The 22,314-nt window shown below is 54.1% G+C and overlaps 1 protein-coding gene across 1 annotated transcript; it reads right to left on the bottom strand.

Moving 5' to 3' along the window:
* Window positions 1-1,926: 1,926 nt before the first annotated feature.
* AP5Z1 (adaptor related protein complex 5 subunit zeta 1) lies at window positions 1,927-17,314 on the bottom strand. Its single transcript, XM_084763869.1, has 17 exons — window positions 17,153-17,314; window positions 14,448-14,582; window positions 14,151-14,337; window positions 13,153-13,297; window positions 12,810-12,919; window positions 11,952-12,120; window positions 11,093-11,233; window positions 10,689-10,726; window positions 10,456-10,618; window positions 8,762-8,943; window positions 6,421-6,563; window positions 5,956-6,096; window positions 5,400-5,511; window positions 4,328-4,425; window positions 3,255-3,387; window positions 2,967-3,181; window positions 1,927-2,861 (listed from the first exon to the last, which is right to left on the bottom strand). The coding sequence occupies exons 1-17, from the start codon at window positions 17,191-17,193 to the stop codon at window positions 2,591-2,593; spliced, it is 2,424 nt and encodes an 807-aa protein (XP_084619995.1). The 5' UTR covers window positions 17,194-17,314; the 3' UTR covers window positions 1,927-2,590.
* Window positions 17,315-22,314: the final 5,000 nt, after the last annotated feature.

A 22,314-nucleotide genomic window follows, 5' to 3' on the forward strand; every position in this document is an offset into this window, starting at 1 on the left:
ACACTACCACACACGGTGTGTATGCATGTATGTTGTCAGGCATTCATGTGAAGGATGATTACAACAGTGCTAAAAGCACGTGTGGATATGTACAAGCATCACAGGCCCCACGGGTGCCCGGGGCCTGGCCAGTCCTGTCGTCTAGCCAGGTGAAGGGGGCAAGAGGGGGCTGAAGGCCATGTGTGACCCTCACCCCAGGCCGCCTCAGAGTAGAGTGGCCAGGGCAGCTCCTAGCATCTGACTGGACAACTAAGCTTTGGGTGGTGGCCACTAAGAAGAGGGCAGTGTGTTTCCAGACACCTCTGCCCTTGTCCATGCCGGGATGGCTTTATCAGCTACAGGCAGTGCACAGTGGACTCATCAGAATTCTCACAATTACAAAGGATGCCTAGGTTCTGGCTGGAGAGATGGCTCACTGCTGAAGAGAACTGGCTGCTCTTCCAGAGGACCTGGCTTTGATTCTCACAACCCGGCAACTCCACTTCCAGTGTGTCTGATGCCCTCTGACCTTTGCATTCAATGCAGCACATGGTTTACCGACAAGCGCACAGGCAAAACACATACTAGCTGGAGAGATGGCTCCGTGGATAAGAGAGAGCACTGGCTGCTCTTCCTGAGTTCAATTCCCAGCAACCACGTGGTGCCTCACAACTATCTCTGTGATCTGATGTGCATGTGCGCATGCGCACACCCCCCCCCCCCACACACACAGATTTTCTTAAAGCCACCAATGTTCCTGACCAAAGTACATGGCAAACGACACTGTTTCCTCTGCCTCTGCTGTAGGAGTGACTGCCCTGCGCACATGTGTCCAGGCCCAGCTCAGGGATGGGGTTTGGCCTAGTGACAGTAAGCAAAGGTTTCCCTGAGCGCGAACCTGGACATCGGGCCCATATGGGCTGTGGTGTCATGTGGCCTGGGCAGGAATACCCCATGTAGCCGTAGACCTCAGCTGGAACCCTAAGTCAATTTTTCTTTAGGGAGCTCCAACCCCAACCCAGAGCCCAGAAGCGGAAACTGAAGGGTGGCGTTGCGGGTGGGGCCAAAGGCGCGGCCGAGAATAGCTAAAGGCAGTGGCACCACCTAGTGGCCATGTACCGTACAGCACTTTGAGCAGTTAGTGCTGAGTTCTGTTCTAGTTCAGCCTAGCCCAGGCCGCAAGAAAACTGCAAAAAAGCTGCACCAGGACCCTGTAGCCTTAAGCACCAGCATGAAACCTGGGCTACTCTGTGCAGGCCTGCAGGGCACACAAGAGTCCCCACACCCTTAAATGACAAAGTAGCAGGATTAGGCAAAGACCACCTGCAGGCATGTGCTGGTGACATTGAACTCCCGTGAGTACTCCTGGAATTTGATTTAGTTTTTATAATCGCTAGTGTGGATAAGGCAAAGCATGTCTTCTGGGAGTTGGTTCTTGCCTTCCATCCTGTTTTCCTGTTGCCCCACCTACCCAAGGCTGCCAGGCCCATGAGCCTTGAACTGCAATTGTGTCTCTGCAGGTGTGCACACACCATGGCACCTGGCTTTACACAAGGGTCCCAGGGGTCAAACATGGGTCATCAGGTTCATGTGGCAACGCGTTTTGCATGCTGAGGCATCTTCCAGGACCAATTTCTTTTGCAGCCCAGGCTGCCCTCCAAGTTGCTACAAGGCTGAAGATGACCCTGAACTTCTGACGCTATCTTCTGCTCCCAAATGCTGGGATTGTAGGTGGGCACCGCCACGCCTAGGGTCACATCTCAGGGCTTTGTGCTACAGATTCAGCCCCCGAGCATATCTCTGCCACAGGCAGGACACAGGAACCAAACAAGAGACCCAGGATTTCCCTACACAAGGGTAGGGTGGGAGGGTGGCAGCCCAGGCTCCAGGCCATGGTCTAGCTCCCTGGTTACTTCCCAGCGTGAGGGCAGAGATCTGAGCTCTACACAGCATTTGAAGGTTTATTTGAGGGTGGACAGGATGGCTCAGCAGGTAAAGGCGCTTGTCACTGACGGGCAACCAGCCGGGACCACATGGTTTAAGAGAAAACTGACACCCGAATGCTGTTCTGATCTTGACGTGTACACCGTGGTGTGTGCAAGCACATATACATAAATATTAAATATTTTTCCTTTTTTTTTTTTTTTTTGAGACAGGGTCTCTCTGTGTAGCCTTGGCTGTCCTGGACTCTCTTTGTAGACCAGGCTGGCCTTGAACTCACAGCGATCTGCCTGCCTCTGCCTCCCGAGTGCAGGGATTACAGGTGTGTGCCACCACACCCAGCATAAATAAATCTTTAACATTTACTTTTCCTGCACTGCTCCCTGCTTCCAACTCTAGACATGAGTAACAGCAGCAAGCAGACGTGGCCATTTCCGCGCGGCCTAGGAAAAAGCGGTCGGTCACCTAGTAGCCACTCAAGGTGGAATGTGGCCAGCCACAGGGGCAAGGCTGGATGGCTCATCCCCACAAGCTGCTGACCCCATCTTGAGGGGTCATGTCCACCATCCTCCCTAATCCTTGCTGGTCACCCCAGCCTGCAGCTCAGCTCTGTATCAGCCTCATGCCCGGGCTCTAAGCTATTGCCAGTGTTCAGGTAGTGACTGTCCCTTCAACCTGGCAAGAGGCCAGGCTCCTTCTCCACCAGGCGGCTGACTGTGCGCAGGGCCAGAGGCAGGGCTGTGTTGGTGTCCCGATGGTAGCGGGGCTGGCACACACCTGCCGTGGGTGTGAACACAAACTGGGCCACGCTGGGCATCTTCAGCAGAGTCAGCAGCTCTGTGGCCCGGGTCCGAATGGATTCTGCCTCCTCTTCACTGTGTACAGAGCTGGCGGCTGGGTTCTGGGCCAGGGTCCTCATTTTTGACAGGAACAGTGACACCCTGGGGAAGAGAGGGGCTCAGCTACGTAGCTGCCAAGGACCAGTCCCCTCAGCCTCACAGAGCCTCCCTCCGTGGGTTCCTGCTCTGTGCTTCCTAGCTGGGTACCTTGGGATCAGGTCTTGGCTCCGGGAGGCCAGCTTGGTCAGCGTGGTCATGAGTGCAGTGACCACCTGTGGGGGACAGCAGGGCAGGTCAGCTGAGGGGCGGGACCGGGTGACTTCAAACAGCAGGGCCTCCAGTGCTTCGAAGAACTTGTTGATCTGCTCCACCGTGCACCTCTTGTCGCAGGTCACCGACAGGTACTCACCAATGGCCCACACCTAAGGCCAAGGCAGACGCTCAGCACACGCCAGGACTTCCTGTCTGATGGTGGGAGGATGGGTGTGTGCTTACCACGCAGGTGAACATGCTGGCTCGGCTGCAGATGCTGCTCATGCCCCCCACGAACTCCAGAAGCTCTCGAGACAGCTCCACCACCAGCGATGGCTTTAGCTTACACAGCACCAGGAACTGGGAGCTCAACACTCTGTCAGGAGAGCGGAACCCCCGTGAGGCTGTGTGTGCTCAGGGCAGACCTGACCCCAGCCTGTCTGGTGGGAGTAGCAGAGCCAGGAGCAGCTGGCGGAAGTCGGGGACGTGAGGACTGCCACTCATGGGGAGCCTTTCACTTCACTGGGAACATGACTGCCTGAAATCCAGGTGACCCGAGAGTGAGGCAGGAGGAATGCTGTGAGTTCTAGGATAGCCTGGACCTCTCATAAAACTGAATCCCCCCATGAGGGGCTGGGGTGTGGCTCAGTGGTAGAGCCCCTGCCTAGAATCCCCCAGTGAGGGGCTGGGGTGTGACTCAGTGGTAGAGCACCTGCCTAGAATCCCCCAGTGAGGGGCTGGGGTGTGGCTCAGTGGTAGAGCCCCTGCCTAGAATCCCTCAGTGAGGGGCTGGGTGTGGCTCAGTGGTAGAGCCCCTGCCTAGAATCCCCCAGTGAGAGGCTGGGGTGTGGCTCAGTGGTAGAGTGTTTGAGTGGTGTTCAGGTGACCCAAGGTTTAATCTCCAGGGTGTGTGTGTGTGTGTGTGTGTGTGTGTGTGTGTGTGTAAACCCCCCTAAAGCTGCAGTTCTCAACCTGTAGGCCACATATCAGAGATCCTGTCTATCAGGTATTTACATTATGATTCATAACAGTTGCAAAATTAGTTATGAAATAGCAATAAAATAATCTTATGGTTTGGGGTCAGCACAACATGAGGAACTGTGTTAAAGGGTTGTGGCATTAGCAAGGCTGAGAAACCCTGCTCTAAAGAAAAAGGACCTTGGTGGACAGGAACCTCTGCTTTGTGCCAGCCTTGGAATGTCACAAAGCATCTTGGAGGAGGGCAGAGGATGCAGGGCCAATGCTCAGGCCCCTAGCAATGGGCAGGACAGGGAAGGCAGAGGGAGCTGGGGACCCTGCCAGGGCTGTGAGCCTACCTGTGCACACGGGCCTCATACTGAGGGACCGGGTAGAGGCAATCACTTCTCTCCAGGAGCAGCAGCGCCAGCTGGTTGATCAGGATCCCATCTGCAAACTGGGATCAAGAACAGAGACTGGCTCAGTCTTGAGCGGCGGGTGCTGTGATCTCCTGCCCTCTGCGAACAGGACTTCAGGGCTAAGCGCCTCACTTGCTGATGACCTTTCCCAGGACGTGGGGTTCACAGGCGAGAGGGAGGCCCCAGCTTCCTGGCCCTGCACCTCCCCTTTAGAATCCTGCTGTGTCCCACGGTGTGGTGGTGCACACCTTTCACCCCAGCACTTGGGAGCGAGACAGAGGCAGGTGGATCTGAAAGTTTGAGGCCTGTCTAGTCTACATGGTGAGCTCCAGGCTAGCAGGGTTATACAGAGGGGTGGTGTCTCAAAACCAAAAATAAGTAAGGTGGTCTACAAAAGTGCAGGACAGTCAAGGCTACACAGAGAAACCCTGTCTTGAAAAACAAAAAACAAAATACAAAAACTGGGCGTGGTGGTACATGCTTTTAATCCCAGCACTCAGGAGGCAGAGGCAGGTGGATAGCTGTGTTCGAGGCCAGCCTGGTCTACAAAGCAAGTCCAGGACAGCCAAGGCTACACAGAGAAACCCTGTCTCAAAACAACAACAAAACAAAACAAAGTAAGGAAAATAAGCCTGTCCCTCCAAGGCCAAGGCTCCGTCTTGTCTGGCTAAAGGACCCAAACTGTCCTGTTCTGCTGCTGGACTACTTTAAGGGGCTCTGTGGGACTCCAGCCATCCAGCTATGGACACACAGCCAGGATGGCACCACTGGGCTATGGGAGCCTGGAGGGGGGGCACATGCTTTTCTGGCTCTAGCTTGTGCTGCCAGCCTCAAGGGTCACGTGACTGCCCTGTGCCAAGGGCTGGGGTGTGAGCAGCTCTTTCCCTGTCTGTGGAGGGTGCAGCAAGAGAAACCTCCTGCGCGGTCAAGGCACGCGAACCTCACTCTGGCCTGCTCCTGCTTGGCTATGTGACGTCTATGGAGGAGGAAGGGGCCTGAGCCGTGGGCTCACCTGGGTCACGGCTGAGAAGGAGGCCTGAAGCAGGATGGGCACTGCCTCCGCACACTGGCTGACCCGGGCACAGCTGGCCATGGGCCTCAGCAGCTGGTGAAGTGACGTCAGCCTGGGGACACAGTGGGGAGGGGGGCTACTGAGTGCCCGCACACTGTTCTTCCCTGAGTGACCCCACAGCAACCAGAAGAGATGCTGTGGCCAGCCACAGGTGGACAGGGTTTACTTGCTCCACGGGGCTCAAGGAGACCAGGAGATGTCAGGGGCTCCCAGAACAGCAGAGGCAGCGACAGGTCAGCAAGGGCTGAATTCAGAGGCCTGCAGCTCACTCTTGGTTCTCCCTCTCCCCAGAATATGCTAGGCCTTAGTTATTCTACTTGGAGAATGGATTATTCACAGATCCAACTGGGGGTTGGGTCAGTGAGTGGAGCTTTGGCCCAGAAGCACCCCCATGCCTGCCCAGAGCTGAGTGATGGGGACCACAGCTGCCTCTCCAGGCTGAGGGTGAGAGAATACAGCCCCACTCCACGGTCTGTGGCTGGCCCAGGGTTCCCACCTCTCTGTGGAGCCGCTGGCCTTGGTACGAAGCAGGTGTCGGAAGAGTCCTTGGAACTGGGGGTCCCGGAAGGCCTCCAGGCAGCTGGGGATCCTGAGGGAGACATCCCAAAGCGGCCTTTCCGACGGGGTCTGTGTGGACCTAGGAGGGTAGACGCCAGGCTGGGACGCAACTCCCAGTACAGGTCAACCAGAGAGCTATTCGGCCTGACACCAAGGGTGCTGGCGCTAACACCACAGTCTCTCGGGGCTGGGCAAGGACTCTGGGCTGGAGAAAACGGGAGGCTCCCCTGCACTGAGGAGCCCTGGGGCTCAGGGGCAGCTCTGGGTGGGTGGCAAAGGGCCCAGAGACGTATGCCTGTGGGCTGAAGCCTGGTCCAGGGCACTGTGAGCAGTACGGAGAGAGCAGAGCTGGTGCCCAGCTGAGTGGGAAGGCACAGAGCTGACGGGGGCAGGGTGGGCGCACCTGAGCTGGAGGTCCAGGGCAGCAGTGAGGCAGGGCAGGTCAAGCAGCGCGTGCAACATCTCCACGGCGGTGCCAGCATCCACCAGAGCTGGAAGGAGCACCGCGAACTCGGCTGTGAGGGGAGGGCTGTTCCAAGCCAGGAACTGCGGGGCAAGCACAGCCGTTCACACAGGGAGGCAGGATGCTAGCTGGCCATGGCCCCATCCAATGGCCTCTTACTGTCCACTCCCACCACAAAGACACCTGGACTCACCCCCCCCACTCCTTCCTACACTGCGGGTGATGAAGCTGTCTGTCTTTGGCTGTGTCTTGAGGGTTGCTATTATTACTATTGCTATTATTATTATTATTATTATTATTATTATTATTATTATTATTATTGGGGTTTTTTTAAGACAAGGTTTCTCTGTGTAGCCTTGGCTGTCCTGGACTCACTTTGTAGACCAGGCTGGCCTCAAACTCAGAGAGATGCCTGCCTCTGCCTCCTGAGTGCTGGGATAGCAGGTGTGTGCCACCACGCCCAGCTTTACTTATGTGTGTGCACGTGTACATGAGTGGAAGCTAAATGTTCTTTTTGTCATGTGGGTCCCAGGGACAGAACTACAACTGTCAGGTTTGACAGCAAGTGTCTTATCAGCCGGCGTTCTCTCTCTCTCGCTGTATTAGCTAGTTTACTGTGTGTTTTGCAGCTAATTTTGTGCCAGTTATAAAGGCAGCCATACCCCAGTGCTGGGGAGGCAGAGACAGCACAATTACTGGGGTTGGCTGGCCATAGGGCCTAGGCACTCCTGTGAGCTCCTAGTAAAGTGAGACTCTGTTTCAAAAGTGGTGGGTGGAGTGGGCAGAGAAGATGGAGATGACTTATGTGGTAAAATAAGAGGCTCTAAGTCCAAACTCCCAGAACCCATGTAATGCTGAACTGGGGAGCACACATCTGTGATCCCAGCACTTTCATTGCGAGGAGGCAGAGACAGGAGAATTCCAGGAAGGCCACAAGCCAACTAGCCTGGAGAACGTATGGCTTAGCAACTAGGGACCCCTAATCTTAAATAAGATGGAGGAACCGTAACACTCAGACTTATGCTTTCATCTCTACACACGTACACCTAGACTCATACATATGGAATACATGCATGCACACAGACAGTACACATGAATACACACACACACACACACACACACACACACACACACACACACACACACTGAGGCGTCTATAAATGGCTGTAAGAGGTTAGGACAGTGACGCACAGGTTAAAGACACATGAATGGGCTGAGGAGATAGACAGCTCCGTCAGGAAAGCACTTGCTGTGCACACAGAGGAACCTCAGTTCTATCCCCTAGAGCCCGATTAACAATTCTAGATGTGGGGGTGCATGTTGTACTCCCTGTGCTTCAGGGACAGAAAGGGGCAGATTTTGGGGACATCATCGACACAGGCCACCCTCCTTGGAGAGTTCCAGATCAGAGAGAGGCCTCATTGTTTGAGGAGCACCACCTGAAGCTGACGTCTGACCTCCACAAGCACACGCACACATGTGCACGCACATCCCATCACAGGCTGGCAGTGACCGCGCCAGCCAGAGTAATGTCGTGGGTCAAGACAGGCGTAATTGCACACGCCTGCGGTTCAGGATGTGGGCAGCTGGGCTTCCCAGAGCTCAAGTATCTCAACACTGAAGCTGGCAGGCTCAAAGTAACCCACCCTGTCTCCTCCCTACGCGTGACCTTTGTTAGTTTGTTCACGTCTTCTTTTTCAGAGATTACATTACTTTATGTGCATGAGTGTTTGCCTATGTGGACATGAGGGCCCTGTGTACATGAAGCACCTGCAGAGGTCGAGAGAGGCCACCGGATCCCTTGGAATTAGAATTACAGATGCTCGTGAGCCACCAGATGCTGGGAATAGAACCCAGATCCTTTGCAAGAGCAGCCAGTGCTCTTAACTGCTCAGCCATCTCGCCAGCCCCTAGGTTTTTCTTTTTGTTGTTTGCTGTCTTTGAGACAGTCTCTTTATGTAGTCCTGGCTATCCTTGAACTCCATATGCAGACCAGGCTGGCCTTGAACTCTTAAGAGATCCTCTTGCCTCTGCCTCCTGAGTGCTGGGATTAGGGCTGCGCATCACATCCAGCTTTATCTGTTTTTTTGAGAAAGGGTGTCACACAGCCCAGGCTGGCCTGAACTACTTCTGATGCCCTGGCCTCAGCCTCTCGTGTGCTGGGATTACATGTATGAAACACCATGACTCAGAGTTGATGCTGTTTGTCTGTTACGATGCATGAGAGCCTCTAGCCCCAACACTTCACCCGTACCCCAAACCCAAGGAAGCCCGCACGTGCCTTGAATAGACTCGGGAAGTGCAGTCTGAGAAGGCCAAGGAAGTGGGGGTCGGACAGAGCCAGGCTGTTGGTGCAGAAGTGTATGACCTCGAAGGCCAGGGCCGGGCTGTGAAAGCGCTCGGAAGGGAGCCTGCTGAGCAGACGCTGGTAGACGGCTTCTGCGTCTACGGCCGCCGCCTCCCCTGAAAGACATAAGATGCCACCAGGGATTTAGCCTCTACCGCAGGAGCTGGCTGAGCCTCCAGAGCAGCACTGCCTCCAGATCACCAAAAGCCTCCTGGAGATGTTGCTGCCTCCCTGAGGCCACAGAGCACAAACCACGGGGACACTATCAAGAAGGTGGTAAGCCTCGACTTTTGACTTTTATGGGTCCATGGGACAGCAGGGTTTTGAGTTTGGTACAAAACTGTAATCTCAGCTACTTCGGAGGCTGAAGCAGAAGAATCACAAGTTAAAGACTCATCTGAGCAACTCGGTGAGAACTCATTCCAAAATAAAAGGGGGTGGTGGCACATTCTGTTAACCCCGGCACTTGGGAGAGAGAAAGAGGCAGGTGGCTCTCTATGAACTCTAAGCTAGCCAGAATTGAACATTCTTTTAACCCTGGCACTTGGGAGAGAGAGGCAGGTGGCTCTCCATGAATTCTAAGTTAGCCAGAATTGAGACTCTGTTTCAAAGAGAGGAAGAAGAGGAGGAGACAACGACCCAATCAACCAAGTAAAAACAAAACAAAGCAATCAAAATTCAAAAAGGACTGGGAACGTGGCTAAGTGGTAGAGCCCCTGCCTAGAATCCCCCAGTGAGGGGCTGGGGTGTAGCTCAGTGGTAGAGCCCCTGCCTAGAATCCCCCAGTGAGGGGCTGGGGTGTGGCTCAGTGGTAGGGCATCTGCCTAGAATCCCCCAGTGAGGAATTGGGATGTGGCTCAGTGGTAGAGCACCTGCCTAGAATCCCCCAGTGAGGGGCTGGGGTGTGGCTCAGTGGTAGAGCCCCTGCCTAGAATCCCCCAGTGAGGGGCTGGGGTGTAGCTCAGTGGTAGAGTACCTGCCTAGAATCCCCCAGTGAGGGGCTGGGGTGTGGCTCAGTGGTAGGGCATCTGCCTAGAATCCCCCAGTGAGGAATTGGGACGTGGCTCAGTGGTAGAGCACCTGCCTAGAATCCCCCAGTGAGGGGCTGGGGTGTGCCTCAGTGGTAGAGCACCTACCTAGAATCCCCCAGTGAGGAGCTGGGGTGTGGCTCAGTGGTAGAGCACCTACCTAGAATCCCCCAGTGAGGGGCTGGGGTGTGGCTCAGTGGTAGAGCACCTACCTAGAATCCCCCAGTGAGGGGCTGGGGTGTGGCTCAGTCGTAGAGTACCTGCCTAGAATCCCCCAGTGAGGGGCTGGGGTGTGGCTCAGTGGTAGAGCACCTGCCTAGAATCCCCCAGTGAGGGGTTGGGGTGTGGCTCAGTGGTAGAGCACCTGCCTAGAATCCCCCAGTGAGGGGCTGGGGTGTGGCTCAGTAGGGCATCTGCCTAGAATCCCTCAGTGAGGGGCTAGGGTGTGGCTCAGCAGCAGAGCACTTGCCTAGTATGAGAGCCTGGGTCCCATGCCCAGGACTGCCAAGAAACAAACAAAACACAAACATAAACGCCATAGCTTCTGAGTATCTGGAAGAAACTGTCTTTGAGGTCTGCTTACCATGCACCCAGACTCACCATGGGTCAGGAAGAACTGGGCAAGGGGCACCAGTGCCCGCTCGGTGCTGGGGTCTTCACCCAGCCTCCTATGCAGGGCCTTCAGGCAGGAGAGGGTGCGATAAAGGAAGGAGGGGTCCTGGCGGCACAGCACATCCAGCAGCAGCACAGCTTCCACCAGGCACTGCAGGGACACTGAGCTGTATGGAAAGGTTCAGGCAGCGTCTGCCCCAGCCGCCCTGCAGGCTACTTACCGCTTTCTGTAGGTCAGAGTCCCCCTTCCTCAATGCCCCTGGAACAAAGAAAGTTGGCTTGTTTCTTTTTACTTTCTTAAGACTTATTTATTTATTAGTATGTATAAAGTACTCTGCCTGCACATATACTTGCAGGCCAGAAGAGGGCATCAGATCACGTTATAGATGGTTGTGAGTCATCACATGGTTGCTGGGAATTGAACTCAGGACCTCTGCAAGAGCAGATAGTGCTCTTAACCTCTGAGCCATCTCTCCAGCCCAAGTTGGTTTGTTTCTAAATAGCCCCATGAGGCAGCCTGTGTCCTGGAAGCTTCAGTCCAGGGCAGTGAGTAGTCATGTGACAAGGCCCCACCCTGGAGGGCACTGTGGGACAGGGCATTGTCGCAGGCAGGCCAGGGACTCACTCCGGTTACTCTGTTCCAATAGGCGCTGGCAGTATTCGAAGGCCACCTCCCTCAGCCGCTCCCGAGGGGGCAGCAGTCGGCTGGCAGTGGAGGCAGCTGAGAGAACAGACAGGGTAGAGCCCTCTAGCTCCGACTTGTCATCTGTAGGAGAAAAGGACAGCCTTGATGCCCCTGTGTGGACAGGCAGGCCGGCAAAGGACTCAGGGCTGCTGTCACCTGGAGCTAGACACACAAATCTATCTGGGCTGCCAGCTGTTTTTTCTGTTTGGTTTTTAGTGTAGGAAAACGGTCTTGCTATGTAGCTGAGGCTGGTATCGAACTTACAACCCTCCTGCCCCAGAGTCCTCAGTGCTGGCGTGATAGGCACGGATCATACATTTGGCTTAGTTTTGTGTTTTTGAGGCAGAGTCTCAAAACAGCCTGGGTTGTAGCCCAGACTGACTTCAAACTATGCAGCTGAGACTGGCTTTGAACTCCTGATCTTCCTACTTCCACCCTCTCAAGTGTTGGGCTCACAGACATGGACCAGTGAGCAGCTCAGTCGGATGTCTATAAACCAAAGTCTGTGGATGGGGCGAGATCGGACAGGCCTGTGGATCCTTCCGGGAACACTCGGAACACTTCCTGGAGACACGGGTATGCCTACTGGTACAATGGGCTGTGTTCTCTCGGCTCTTCCTGGGGTCAGCAGGCCTCTGTTGCTGGCCTCCAAACTCATCACACACCTCGCCTGGCCTACAGACCCCTACGGTATCTGGCTAGGGCACAGCTGCGTCCCGTCCACCCCTTACCTGTACCCATGACACAGCATACTTGGGCTCCTTACCCCGCAGCGTCCCCTGTCTCACCCAGGGCGCACCTGCATCTGGACTGCCTGGGTGCTCAGGGCCACTGTGCAGCAGCCATTTCCGCAGCATGGAGAAGGCCTGCATGTTCAGCCACTGGTCCTCCGTGAAGTGCTGGCCGGTGGAGAGGACCGTGAAGAAGTCAGAAGCCACTGCTCCGTCCACCTCGGTGACGGGACCTGGCTGTGGGAGGAGGGGCCGGGGCTGGGGACGAGCCTGCTAGGCTCATACAGCACCAAGCAGAGATGACTTGCCCTCTCCCACGGCTGTACTGCAGGATGCCTACCCCAACACCTAAAGCCACATGGTACTGACTTCAGCTTGGACACATGTCTGGTGTCCTCTGTCGGCACCGAGCAGGAGCCACACAAGGAGCCAGGGGCTCTCCCCCATGCCGGGACACTCATCCACTCTAAGATGGAGCCAGCAGTGCGGCGACCTTATTGGAACCAAGAGGAAGGACATGCCGTGCCCACAGGAACCTGCCTGCTGAGACTGGCTGTGTGGAAGAGAGAGAGCAAGTTCTACTAGAAGAGGGAGTAGGGTTGCTTTTGTTTCTGTGCAGGGTCGCATACACCTGTCTGTCCTCAAACTTGCTACGCAGCAGAGGATGGCTTTGGAACCCGATTCTCCTGGGTTCTGGGATTCCGGGTGTGCACCACCACTCCAGGTGTGTGCCAGCATTCCCGGTGCACACCACCACTCCAGGTGTGTGCACCATCACACTCAGTCTATGTGGTTGTGGGGCTTGCTTGAGCCCAAGGCCTCACGCATGCCAGGCAAGGGCTTTCCCACCTGAGCCACGTTCCCAGCCTGGGATGGGGGCTTTTGCAGTTCCAGCTCCCTGGGCTCCCAAAGCGGCTGGGACTCACCTGCCGGGTCCTGGGTGTAGAGAAGAAACTCCCCGAATGTGGAAGACCTTGCTGCAGGCTGGCATAGCGTAGCCAGTCCACCAGCCTTTTGCTGAGCAGGTTGGTCTGGTCTGTCGGGAGGGGAAGGGGTGAAGTGAGGGAAAGTGAGGGAAACCCCCAGACTCGCAGGTGATGATGAGTTTGCCCAAGAGAAAATGGGGCCCAATGGAACCCCACACCATGGGTACAATCTGGGATACTATGCAGGGTTCTCCTGATAGCTCAACCCTCCCTCCACCACACCCCAGACAACAGCTGCTGTGGGAAAGGAGCCAAGAGGGCCTTTTGGAAGAGCATCCAGTACCTTCCATGAGGGTGCCAGGGGCCAGGCCAATGACCTTAGACACGATGGGGAGGAGGTGCCTGACACTGGGACCCTCTGGCTGCCGGTTCTCTAGGGTCTTGAAGATGCGCTGGCTCACATGGCTGATCTGTCCTTTTCTGTCTCCCTTTAAAGCAGGGTAAGGAGCTGAGGACGTGGCTCAGCTGGTAAAGTGAGAGCCTGAGGACCTCAGTTCAACGCCCAGAAAGCATCTGCAGAGTGCACTGCAGTCGCGCTTTAAGAGTGGCAACTCATGGGCTGGAGAGATGGCTCAGAGGTTAAGAGCACTGTCTGCTCTTCTGAAGGTCCAGATTTCAATTCCCAGCAGCCACGTGGTGGCTTGTAACCACGTATAATGAGATCTGGTGCCCTCTTTTTTTAAAAAAAATATTTATTTATTATTTATTATGTATACAATGTTCTGCTTGCATGTACACCTGAAGGCCAGAAGAGGGCATCAGATCTCATTATAGATGGTTGTGAACCACCATGTGGTTGCTGGGAATTGAACTCAGGACCTTTGGAAGAGCTGGCGGTGCTCTTAACCACTGAGCCATCTCTCCAGCTCCCTGGTGCTCTCTTCTAATGTGCAGGTCTACATGCAAGCAGAACACTGTATACATAATAATAAATACATTTAGCGAGTGGCAACTGAATGTTCAGGAACATGACCCAGGAAGACCAGCCCCTAAAGTCTGACTTAGCTATCAATGAAGACCTGATGTGTGCATATGTGCATGCGTGCACGTGTATGCGCGCGCACAGGTGTGTGCACATGCATGGGTGAGCACACTTGTGGGGTGAGGGAGGGCAGGGGGCTATGCACACTTGAGATAGTCCACAAGACCATTCAGGAGAATGGGGTCTGAACTGAGTGGTTCCCCATGACACATCGGTATACAGAGGGACACACACTCCTGAAACCCCAGAACCACTAGAAATAGCCACCCCTGAACCTCCAACTGTGGCAGCTGTGTTACCTGGGCCAAGAGCACAGAGGCCACAAGACTGAGCTGCCGGGTGTTCTGGGTGTGATCACACGTCAGGGCCAGGTCGTCAAAAGGTGACATCTCTCTTAAGACAGCGGCACAGAGGACCGGCAGCTGCTCAGGGCTTGTGGGTAAACAGAGGGTGGTCTGCAATAGGTCCACACACGTCTTCTCCAGCCTGGAGGCCAAGACCGCACCGGGTGACATATCAGATCTGTGGCCAGCGCACCGGCAAGCCAGGGATGCCGGCTGGGACCTGTCTGGCGGGGGGTGCACAGGGCCACTCACCTCCGGGGGTACTTGGTGGCTGAGACAATGAGAAAGAGCCTCTGCAGGGCATCTGTGGTGGCTGGCCCCGGGGTTTCCTGCAGCAGCTTAGTGACCCTGGAGCAGAAGCGCTGCAGCTCCTCATCCTGGATCTCCCTAAGGAAGAAAGGGGACATGGTGCCACCCTAAGCCACAGGCACATGCCCAGCTGGGGGACTAACCCTAACCAGCACTGAAAAAGCAGGGAACAGTCACTCAGGCTCACAGTGCCTGGGAGCAAATTACAGGCCCTTGAGAGCACACAGGCGCCTTTCCTGGAACTGACATGCAGCACCCCCAGGTTCCTAGTGACACCCTCCCTTTTTTTTTTTCTTTTCTTTGGTTTTTCGAGACAGGGTTTCTCTTGTAGTCCTGGCTGTTCTGGAATCACTTTGCTGCCCAGGCTAGCCTAGAGCTTACAGCAATCCTCCTGCCTCAGCTTCCAAGTGCTGACATTAGAAGAGTGAACCACCACACTCAGAAAAAAAAAAAAGTTTTATGAGTCTTTCAAAAGTCAGGAGCTGGGCGTGGTGGCGTACGCCTTTAATCCCAGCACTTGGGAGGCAGAGGCTGGTGGATCTCTATGAGTTCGAGGCCAGCCTGGTCTACAAAGCAAGTCCAGGACAGCCAAGGCTACACAGAAAAACCCTGCCTCGAAAAACTTAAAAGAAAAAAAAAAAGTCAGGAACATTTAGTGCAAGTTGCCTCTCCTCCTCCTCCTGAGAGTCTTGCTATGCAGCCCAGACTCAGCCTCCTCCTTCTCTCTCTTTATCCTCCCATGATGCACCGGTGCACAGAACCATGCCTGGCTCCCTCCGCCTCCCACCTTTAACGGCAGCGATGGAATTTGAACCCGGGGCTTGACGCATAATAAGGAATCACCCTTTCTTTGAGCTCCATTACCAGCCCTCCCAAGCTGGTGTTCGAATATGCCTCAGTGAGCCTCCCACTTGTGAGAAGGGAACTACAAAGCTTCTGTAGTGATGAGCTGAGGTTACAGCAGAGGGTACGGCAAACCTGGTATCACAGGTCACTGGCTTAACTGAAGCTGGCTGAACCAAGCATCTATGGAGATCTGTTCCTCAGCCTCTACACAAAGCTTAACAGCAGAGAAGAGAGAGCTCAGACAGCGGCTCAGCAGAAGGGCACTTCCCTAGATGCACACAGCCCTGGGTTCCTTCCCCAGCACCACAAAACAGGGGCCCAAGATGAAGGAATTGCCCGGTGAGTTCAAGGCCAGCCTGGTCTACAAAGTGAGTCCAGAGGCCACACAGTAAAACTCTGTCTCACCTATCCCCAGATAAATAAGTTAAATAATTAATTTTTTAAAAAGTCGTTACTGGATTGGGGTGCCTGTGAGCAGTGAGGAGAGCCCCTAATTTCTTAAGCCATGGCTGCTGACAGCCCCACTGTCGTCTCCTGAAAGGGCTGACAGTTTGCACACTTCTCCCATTTTAGACCTGCCTGTCCGCTGCTTGACCTGGGCTCCTGGGGACCAAAAAGAAGACAAATAGCCTCTGTCTCTGCAGCCACTGCACATCCTCACGCACTTAAAGGCTGCAGGATGATTGCCAGCCGCCTTCCCACCACCTTAGCCTACTTAGTTTTCTACACACTCCACACAGAGTCATAATTAGTTACTTTTTTTTTCTTTTTTTTTTTCTTTTTAGTTACTTTTTTTTTCAAGACAGGCTTTCTCAGTGTAGCCTTGGCTGTCCTGGATTCACTTTGTAGACCAGGCTGGCCTAGAACTCACAGAGATCCACCTGCCTCTGCCTCTTAAGTGCTGGGATTATGGACCCGCCACCGTTGCGGCTATATTACAGTAATCTTACAGAACAGGCTGGGGAAGGGAAGGGAGACACGATCTGGCCTAGGTTTGTGCCTAGCCGGGGCACTGTGATAAACCACACCGCTAAGAGACAGGAAGAAATGGCCAGAATTGAGAAATCATTTCAACGAGTCCCTTTGCCTTTCATTTCGCCTGATTCATGACACTGAGTAGAATCTGAGTGGGGAACGGTATTTTTTATGTTGGCATGAGGTCACATGCTAGCCAACACACTCCCCATGTGCTACATTGCTTAAAATGAGAAGTATCCACCCACCACTTAAGGCCGAGGGCCGCGGGCAGATGGTGTGGCTGGGTCACCAAACACTTTCCTAATAGATCTTAGGACATTATATTGGTGTTTTTAAAAGTATTTATTTATTTTTGTGCATATGGGGGCGCTCGAGTAGAGATCAGGAGACAACTTGAGGGAGTTTTCTCCTTCCCCCTGAGGGTCCCGAGGCTGTCAGGCTTGGCAGCAAGCGTGTCTGCCTATTGAGCCGTCTGTCTATGGCGTTCTGTCTTGTTCGCAGACTCCAAACTTTAACTCTTGCACACTCTTGTTCCCTGAGATCCCAGAGACCTTTTCCATTCTAATCTTTCGACACCAGTGGCCCAGCTCAGCGTCCAAATTTGTCCCTTTGCTTCTGGTACCATTCCCTTCATTTAATCAAGTGCCATCAAATCTTGGACTGGCTAGTTGAGAGGGAAGGTGCAACCCGGGCGCTCGGTGTAGGGCCAGCGCTAGCCTCACACTCCAGGCAAGCCGCCCCGAGCCCAGGACCCGAGCCACGCAGCGTGACCACCGCCTCCCCGCTCCTCCCCGGCTTCGGGGCCGGACCCCAGGTCCACAGACCTGGCCTGATGCAGCAGACTCTCCGCGCCCGCCAACAACATGCCGCCGCAGCTCCCAGCCCAGCAGCTCCCGAAGCGCTGCCGCGGACTTCCGGGATCGCATCACGTGACGTGTCATGTGACCTGAATGAGCGTCTGTTTCTCTCGCCCCTCCCTCCATGCCCAGGCTGCGTCACGTGGGAGAACCTGGAACCCGAGCTGCTGGCTTCCGGTGCCACATCACGTGGGAGGGCCCTGCTGGAGATAGACCGGCTTCCATACTGCGACAGGTGGGCGGGGCGCGCAGAAGCTGGTTTTCCAGGCCAGCTCTGGGGTGTCTAGCTTCCTCCCGGAACACTGGAACCGTGGTCCTCGGATCCCAGCTCTCCTGGCCCCGGAATAGCTCCCTTTCATCCCGGAACTGCTAGTGGTAGATTCTGGGCCTGGAGAGACTGGTTAGCCATAGAGCGCTGGCTTAGGATCCCCGACTGAGGGGCTGGGGGCCTGACTTGGTGGTAGAGCACTTCTCTAGCTTGTTTGGGCACCATCCTGAGCAAAACAGAAATATGTGTGCCAAGCATTGATCATTCATTTTCCCTTTTTCTACACACACACATGCACACCGCCACTGATCAGTATTACCATGGATAAATGATATTTGACTTGTTTCTTAAAATCTGTAGCAGGTTATTTGAAGGTCTCATTGGTGAAAAATAGTCTGAGTTAAAATAAATCAATCAATAAAAGATAGGGCCGGAGAAATGATCCAGTCAGTAAATCACTTGCTGTGCAAGCAGGAGGTTTAGCGCTTGAGTTCCCAGCACCACATAAATGTATGCGGGCACACAGGGCGGTGGTGGCGCGCTCATTTAATCCCGGCACTCGGGAGGCAAAGGCAGGAGTTCAAGTCCAGCCTGGTCTACAGAGTGTGTTCCAGGACCAGGCTACACAGAGAAACCCTGCCTGGGGTGGGAGAGGGTGGGGTATGGGGAGGGGTGGAACGGGACAGAAGGTGCAGGTACACACTCCTTTAAGTTACCCGTGTGGCAGCCATGATTTTGAAATTCTTTTATTTTCCTTTCTTTTTTTAGTGGTTTTTTTTTTTTCGAGACAGGGTCTCTGTGTAGCCTTGGCTGTCCTGGACTGGCTTTGTAGACCAGGCTGACCTTGAACTCGTATCAATCTGCCTGCCTCTTCCTCCGAGTGCTGGGATTTAAGGCGTGTGCCGCCACGCCGGGCCCGATTTTTAAATTCTTATCAGAGGCACTCTACTGCAAAAACAGTGTCCTTGCCTAGCCTTAGGTTTTGTGATGAGGAGGCCCTGACACCACTCACTTATTTGTGTTGGGAGGCCTAGTGCCTATGACCTAGATTAAGCAAGGCTTCAGAGCGAAGTGGGCAGAAGTGACTCACTTGGTCAAGTGCTTTCTTTGTAAGCAGGAGAAGCGTCCCTAGGTGGCAACGCACTAGTAAAGCACATACTTGTAACCCCAGCACCTGGCAAGTGGGGACAGGAGTATCCCTGGGTTTGGCTGGCCAGCCAGCCTATCTTACTTGGCGAGTCCCAGTTCAATGAGAGACCCTGTCACAAAGAATAAGGTGGGAGCAGGGCATGGTGGTGCACACTTTTAATCCCAGCACCTGGGGGGCGGGGCGTGGAGGCAGGTGGATCTCTGTGAGTTTGAGGCGAGCCTGTTCTACAAAGCAAGTGCAGGACAGCCAATGCTACACAGAGAAACCCTGTCCCAAAACAAAACAAAACAAAAAAGACAAAAACCAAAAAACAAGGGGGGGGGGCAGGGAAGAAGACTCCGTGCATGGAACGGCCACACAAGCTTGACAAGCCAACTTTGGGTCCCCAGAACCCACATCAATGCAGTGCATGATAGTGTAAGCATTTGTAACCCCAAGTGCACAGACAGGAGATGGAGGAGATGGGAGAATCTCCTGAGGCTGGAGGGCCGGCTAGCCTGGCTTCTGCAGCAGCAGAGATTCTGCCTCAAACAAGGTGGGAAGGTGAGGGCGGGCACCAGAAGGTTGTTCTCTGACATGTCTGCATGTCTCCTGTGGCCAGTGCATGCCTATGCCTCCACATGTGAACGCACACACCACCTGAGCAACAGCTGAGGCTGTCCTCTGCCTCCATGCAGATGCGCACACAGGAACATGTACACACACACACACAAAGGAGGAAGGGGCTGGTGTCTCACCTGGCTGTTAGCTGTCTGCCAGGGCCCCTGAGGCAGCCATGATGTGCTGCTTTGAATGAGAGTGGCTCCCATGGGCTCATGTACATGACTGCTTGGTCCCCACTTGGTGGAACTGTCTGGGAAGGATTGGGAGGCGTGGCCTTGTTGGAAGGAGATGTGTCCCCAGAGTCGGGTTTGAGGTTTCAAGTGCCCACAGCATTCCCACTTAGCTCTCTGTGCCTTGTAGCTGTTGTCTCAACATGTGAGCTCTCAGTTTCTGCTCCAATACCACGCCTGCTTCTCTGTTGCTATGCTGGTCATAGACTAACTCTGTGGAACTCCGAGCTGCTAATTAAGTGCCCCCACCCACCATAGTTGCCTCTGTCATGGTGTCTCTTCGCAGCAACTGGCAAGTAACTGAGACACAGAGGCACCTGCGGACACCCCCTGGCCTAACTGTGGACCCGTGTCAAGAGTCAGGGAGAGATGGGTTAGTTCTTGCCATGTGTACACTGTCTGCACATCTTTGGCGCTCAGATGACTCACAGGGGACTCCGAGTCCTCAGATCTCAGGCACCTGCAGGACTCTTCCTGGACGTGACACCCAGGAAGCAGGGGAGGAGGCAGAGCCCCAAGTCATTTCCTGTCCATGCCTGAGGCACCTGGGGTTCAGGTCTCTCAATCCCAGGAACAGGGGTGTGTGTCCAGGTCATCTGCTGGCCTGTCTGCCCTCCACAGTCACCCACTCAACAGGGACCACTCACACCCTTGGGTACATCTCTTTAATATATAATTTTTATTTCTGGTTATAGAAACAAACGCTAAGAGGAGAAAACAAAGCTTCCCCACCCACATACAACAATCGAATAGATAAAAAGAACAGTTCAAATGAATGAAAAAGAAAGTAGAATTTTTCCACTTTGTTATAGCTTTAAAACATTAACGTCTAATAATAGTTAGAAATCACATTCAGGTGTCAAAACTTTCTTTTTTTAAAAAAAGGATGGTTCTGTTATAAAAAAATACTGTATCCTGTTTGAAATGACCGCCCAGGTGGTGCTGCCTAGGATGTGGGTCTGCAGGCCTTTCTTACGCCTGCCTCCTGGGTGGGACCTTTGCCCACTGAGGTGGGGCACATCCCATCTCTGGAAGTAGGATTCCCAGCACATAGGATACCACTGCTTTTAAAGCACTACGTGTTAAACATATCATGAAAATACTTTAGACAGCCACTGTAAAAAACAAAAACAAAACCACACATGCGCGCGCACACACACACACATACTCCCTGAACACCCTCCCCCCCCCCAATTACTTTTACAGAATTACCATTCAGTTAAGAAAAAGAACCACCTCACTATTGGCTTTAGCCCCTCCCTCACGTGCACAGCTGCTGTGTCCCCCCCCTCCCCCACCAGGACACAGCAGAATCTAAGGAGAGACCTGGAAGACAGCATGGGGTCTCTCCTTCCCGCCCTCACCACCTTTCCCCAGCCCAGGAATCAAGCTAAGGTACTATCAGGGATCCTAGATGCCCCTCCGCCCAGGAAGGACATGAAAAAGGGAGAGAAGAGCCCAATTGAAAATATTAGATTTTTGAATTCCCAATTTTACCAAGTAAAAGAAAAAAACCATCTAGACCAGCTAATTCAGACTGAGAAGCCAAGGTGCCATTTGGATACACACGGGACAAAGAACATGAATACTTAGTAGATCGCGGGGCTTGCGCGGGCAGGCCAGCCGGCCACAGGGACTCAGGGACAGTGCCAAGGGTCCTCCAACGGCAGCAAGTGCTTCAGATGCAGGGGGTGTGGACCACTCCTGGCCCCTCTCCATACTCAAAACTTCTTCTTGGCTCCTGGGGCCCAGGCTCCTCCACACTGTCCGCCTTGTGTGTAGTCCAAGGAGCAAGGGTCCTAGAAGCAGAGCAGCAGGCTCTTCCAGTCCTCTCTCACAAGGTGGGGCCTGGGGTGGGGGCAAGCGAGGGCTCCTGGGGGCCCTAGGCAACCTGTGCTGGACAGCTTAGCCCAAGCACAGAAACCCACAAGCTGCTTTTCATGGAGTCTGAAGCCCTCTGAGGGAAAGCTTTTCTGAGAGAGAGAGAGGGGGGGGGGGCAGGCCCAAGATGAAGGAATCTGCTTTCCTTACCTCAGCCTGTACCAGCTGTGAGGGGGGCCCTCAGCCTCCAGTCCGGCTGGGCACCTCCCCCTAGCTCTTGCCATGTTGGGGACCCTCTGTCTTGCCTCGTGCCCAGCTGGTACCGCTGGGTAAGGCATGCGGCTGGCCTCATCCGTGGGACATCCCTATCCAGGCTGTTGTGCCCGACCTCAAGGGTAGTTCTAGAACAATCCCTGCAGCAGCAGAGCTGATGCCTGCTAGAGGATGGAAAGGGGCAGAGAGGAGCAGCCAGAACCACTACTTAAGTTTTAAACACTACTTGTGTTTTAAACTATTTTCTCTAAACAAAGTCAGTGAAATGGGTTTGTGCTTCAACGGAAACATCTGTGATTGAGTCAAAAGAGCCCATATGTAGCTGGGCGAGGGGCGCGAGCCTATAATCCCAGCACTCAAGAGGCAGAGGCAGGCGGATCATGTGAGTTCGAGGCCAGCCTGGTCTATAAAACAAGTCCAGGACAGCCAGGGCTACAGAGAGAGAGAAACCCTGTCTTGGGAGGGGAAAAAAAAAGTCCACATGGAAGCAGCTGTCACCTCAGGCTTAGCGATGGGGAGGGCAGAGAAAGGGAAGCAACAAACCTAAGAACGGCAATCTCTTGGATAGTCCCAAAGCTGTTCAAACTACAAGCTGTGGGAAATGGGGGCATCTAGACCACACCCTGCTCTGTGTCACCAAGGTAGCAGCTTTTGGTACAGAAAACAAAACCCAAACAAAACGTACAAGCAGCGGTGGGCCATGGTGGTACATAGGTCTGTCACCCCAGCGATTCAGGAAGCAGAGACAAGAGGACTGCAAGTTCAAGGCCAGCCTGGGCAGCTT

This window comes from Acomys minous (genome assembly GCF_964271855.1).
Source record: "Acomys minous genome assembly, chromosome: 16".
Lineage (NCBI taxonomy): Eukaryota > Metazoa > Chordata > Mammalia > Rodentia > Muridae > Acomys > Acomys minous.

Excerpts from the sequence above, each read along its gene's own strand:
- AP5Z1 (XM_084763869.1), bottom strand. The coding sequence starts at position 17,193 with ATGTTGTTGGCGGGCGCGGAGAGTCTGCTGCATCAGGCCAG. Across the intron at positions 3,388-4,327 it reads TATGAGGCCCGTGTGCACAG|AGTGTTGAGCTCCCAGTTCC; the intron begins GTAGGCTCACAG and ends CTCTCCTGACAG. Across the intron at positions 2,862-2,966 it reads AGCCAAGACCTGATCCCAAG|GGTGTCACTGTTCCTGTCAA; the intron begins GTACCCAGCTAG and ends TCTCTTCCCCAG.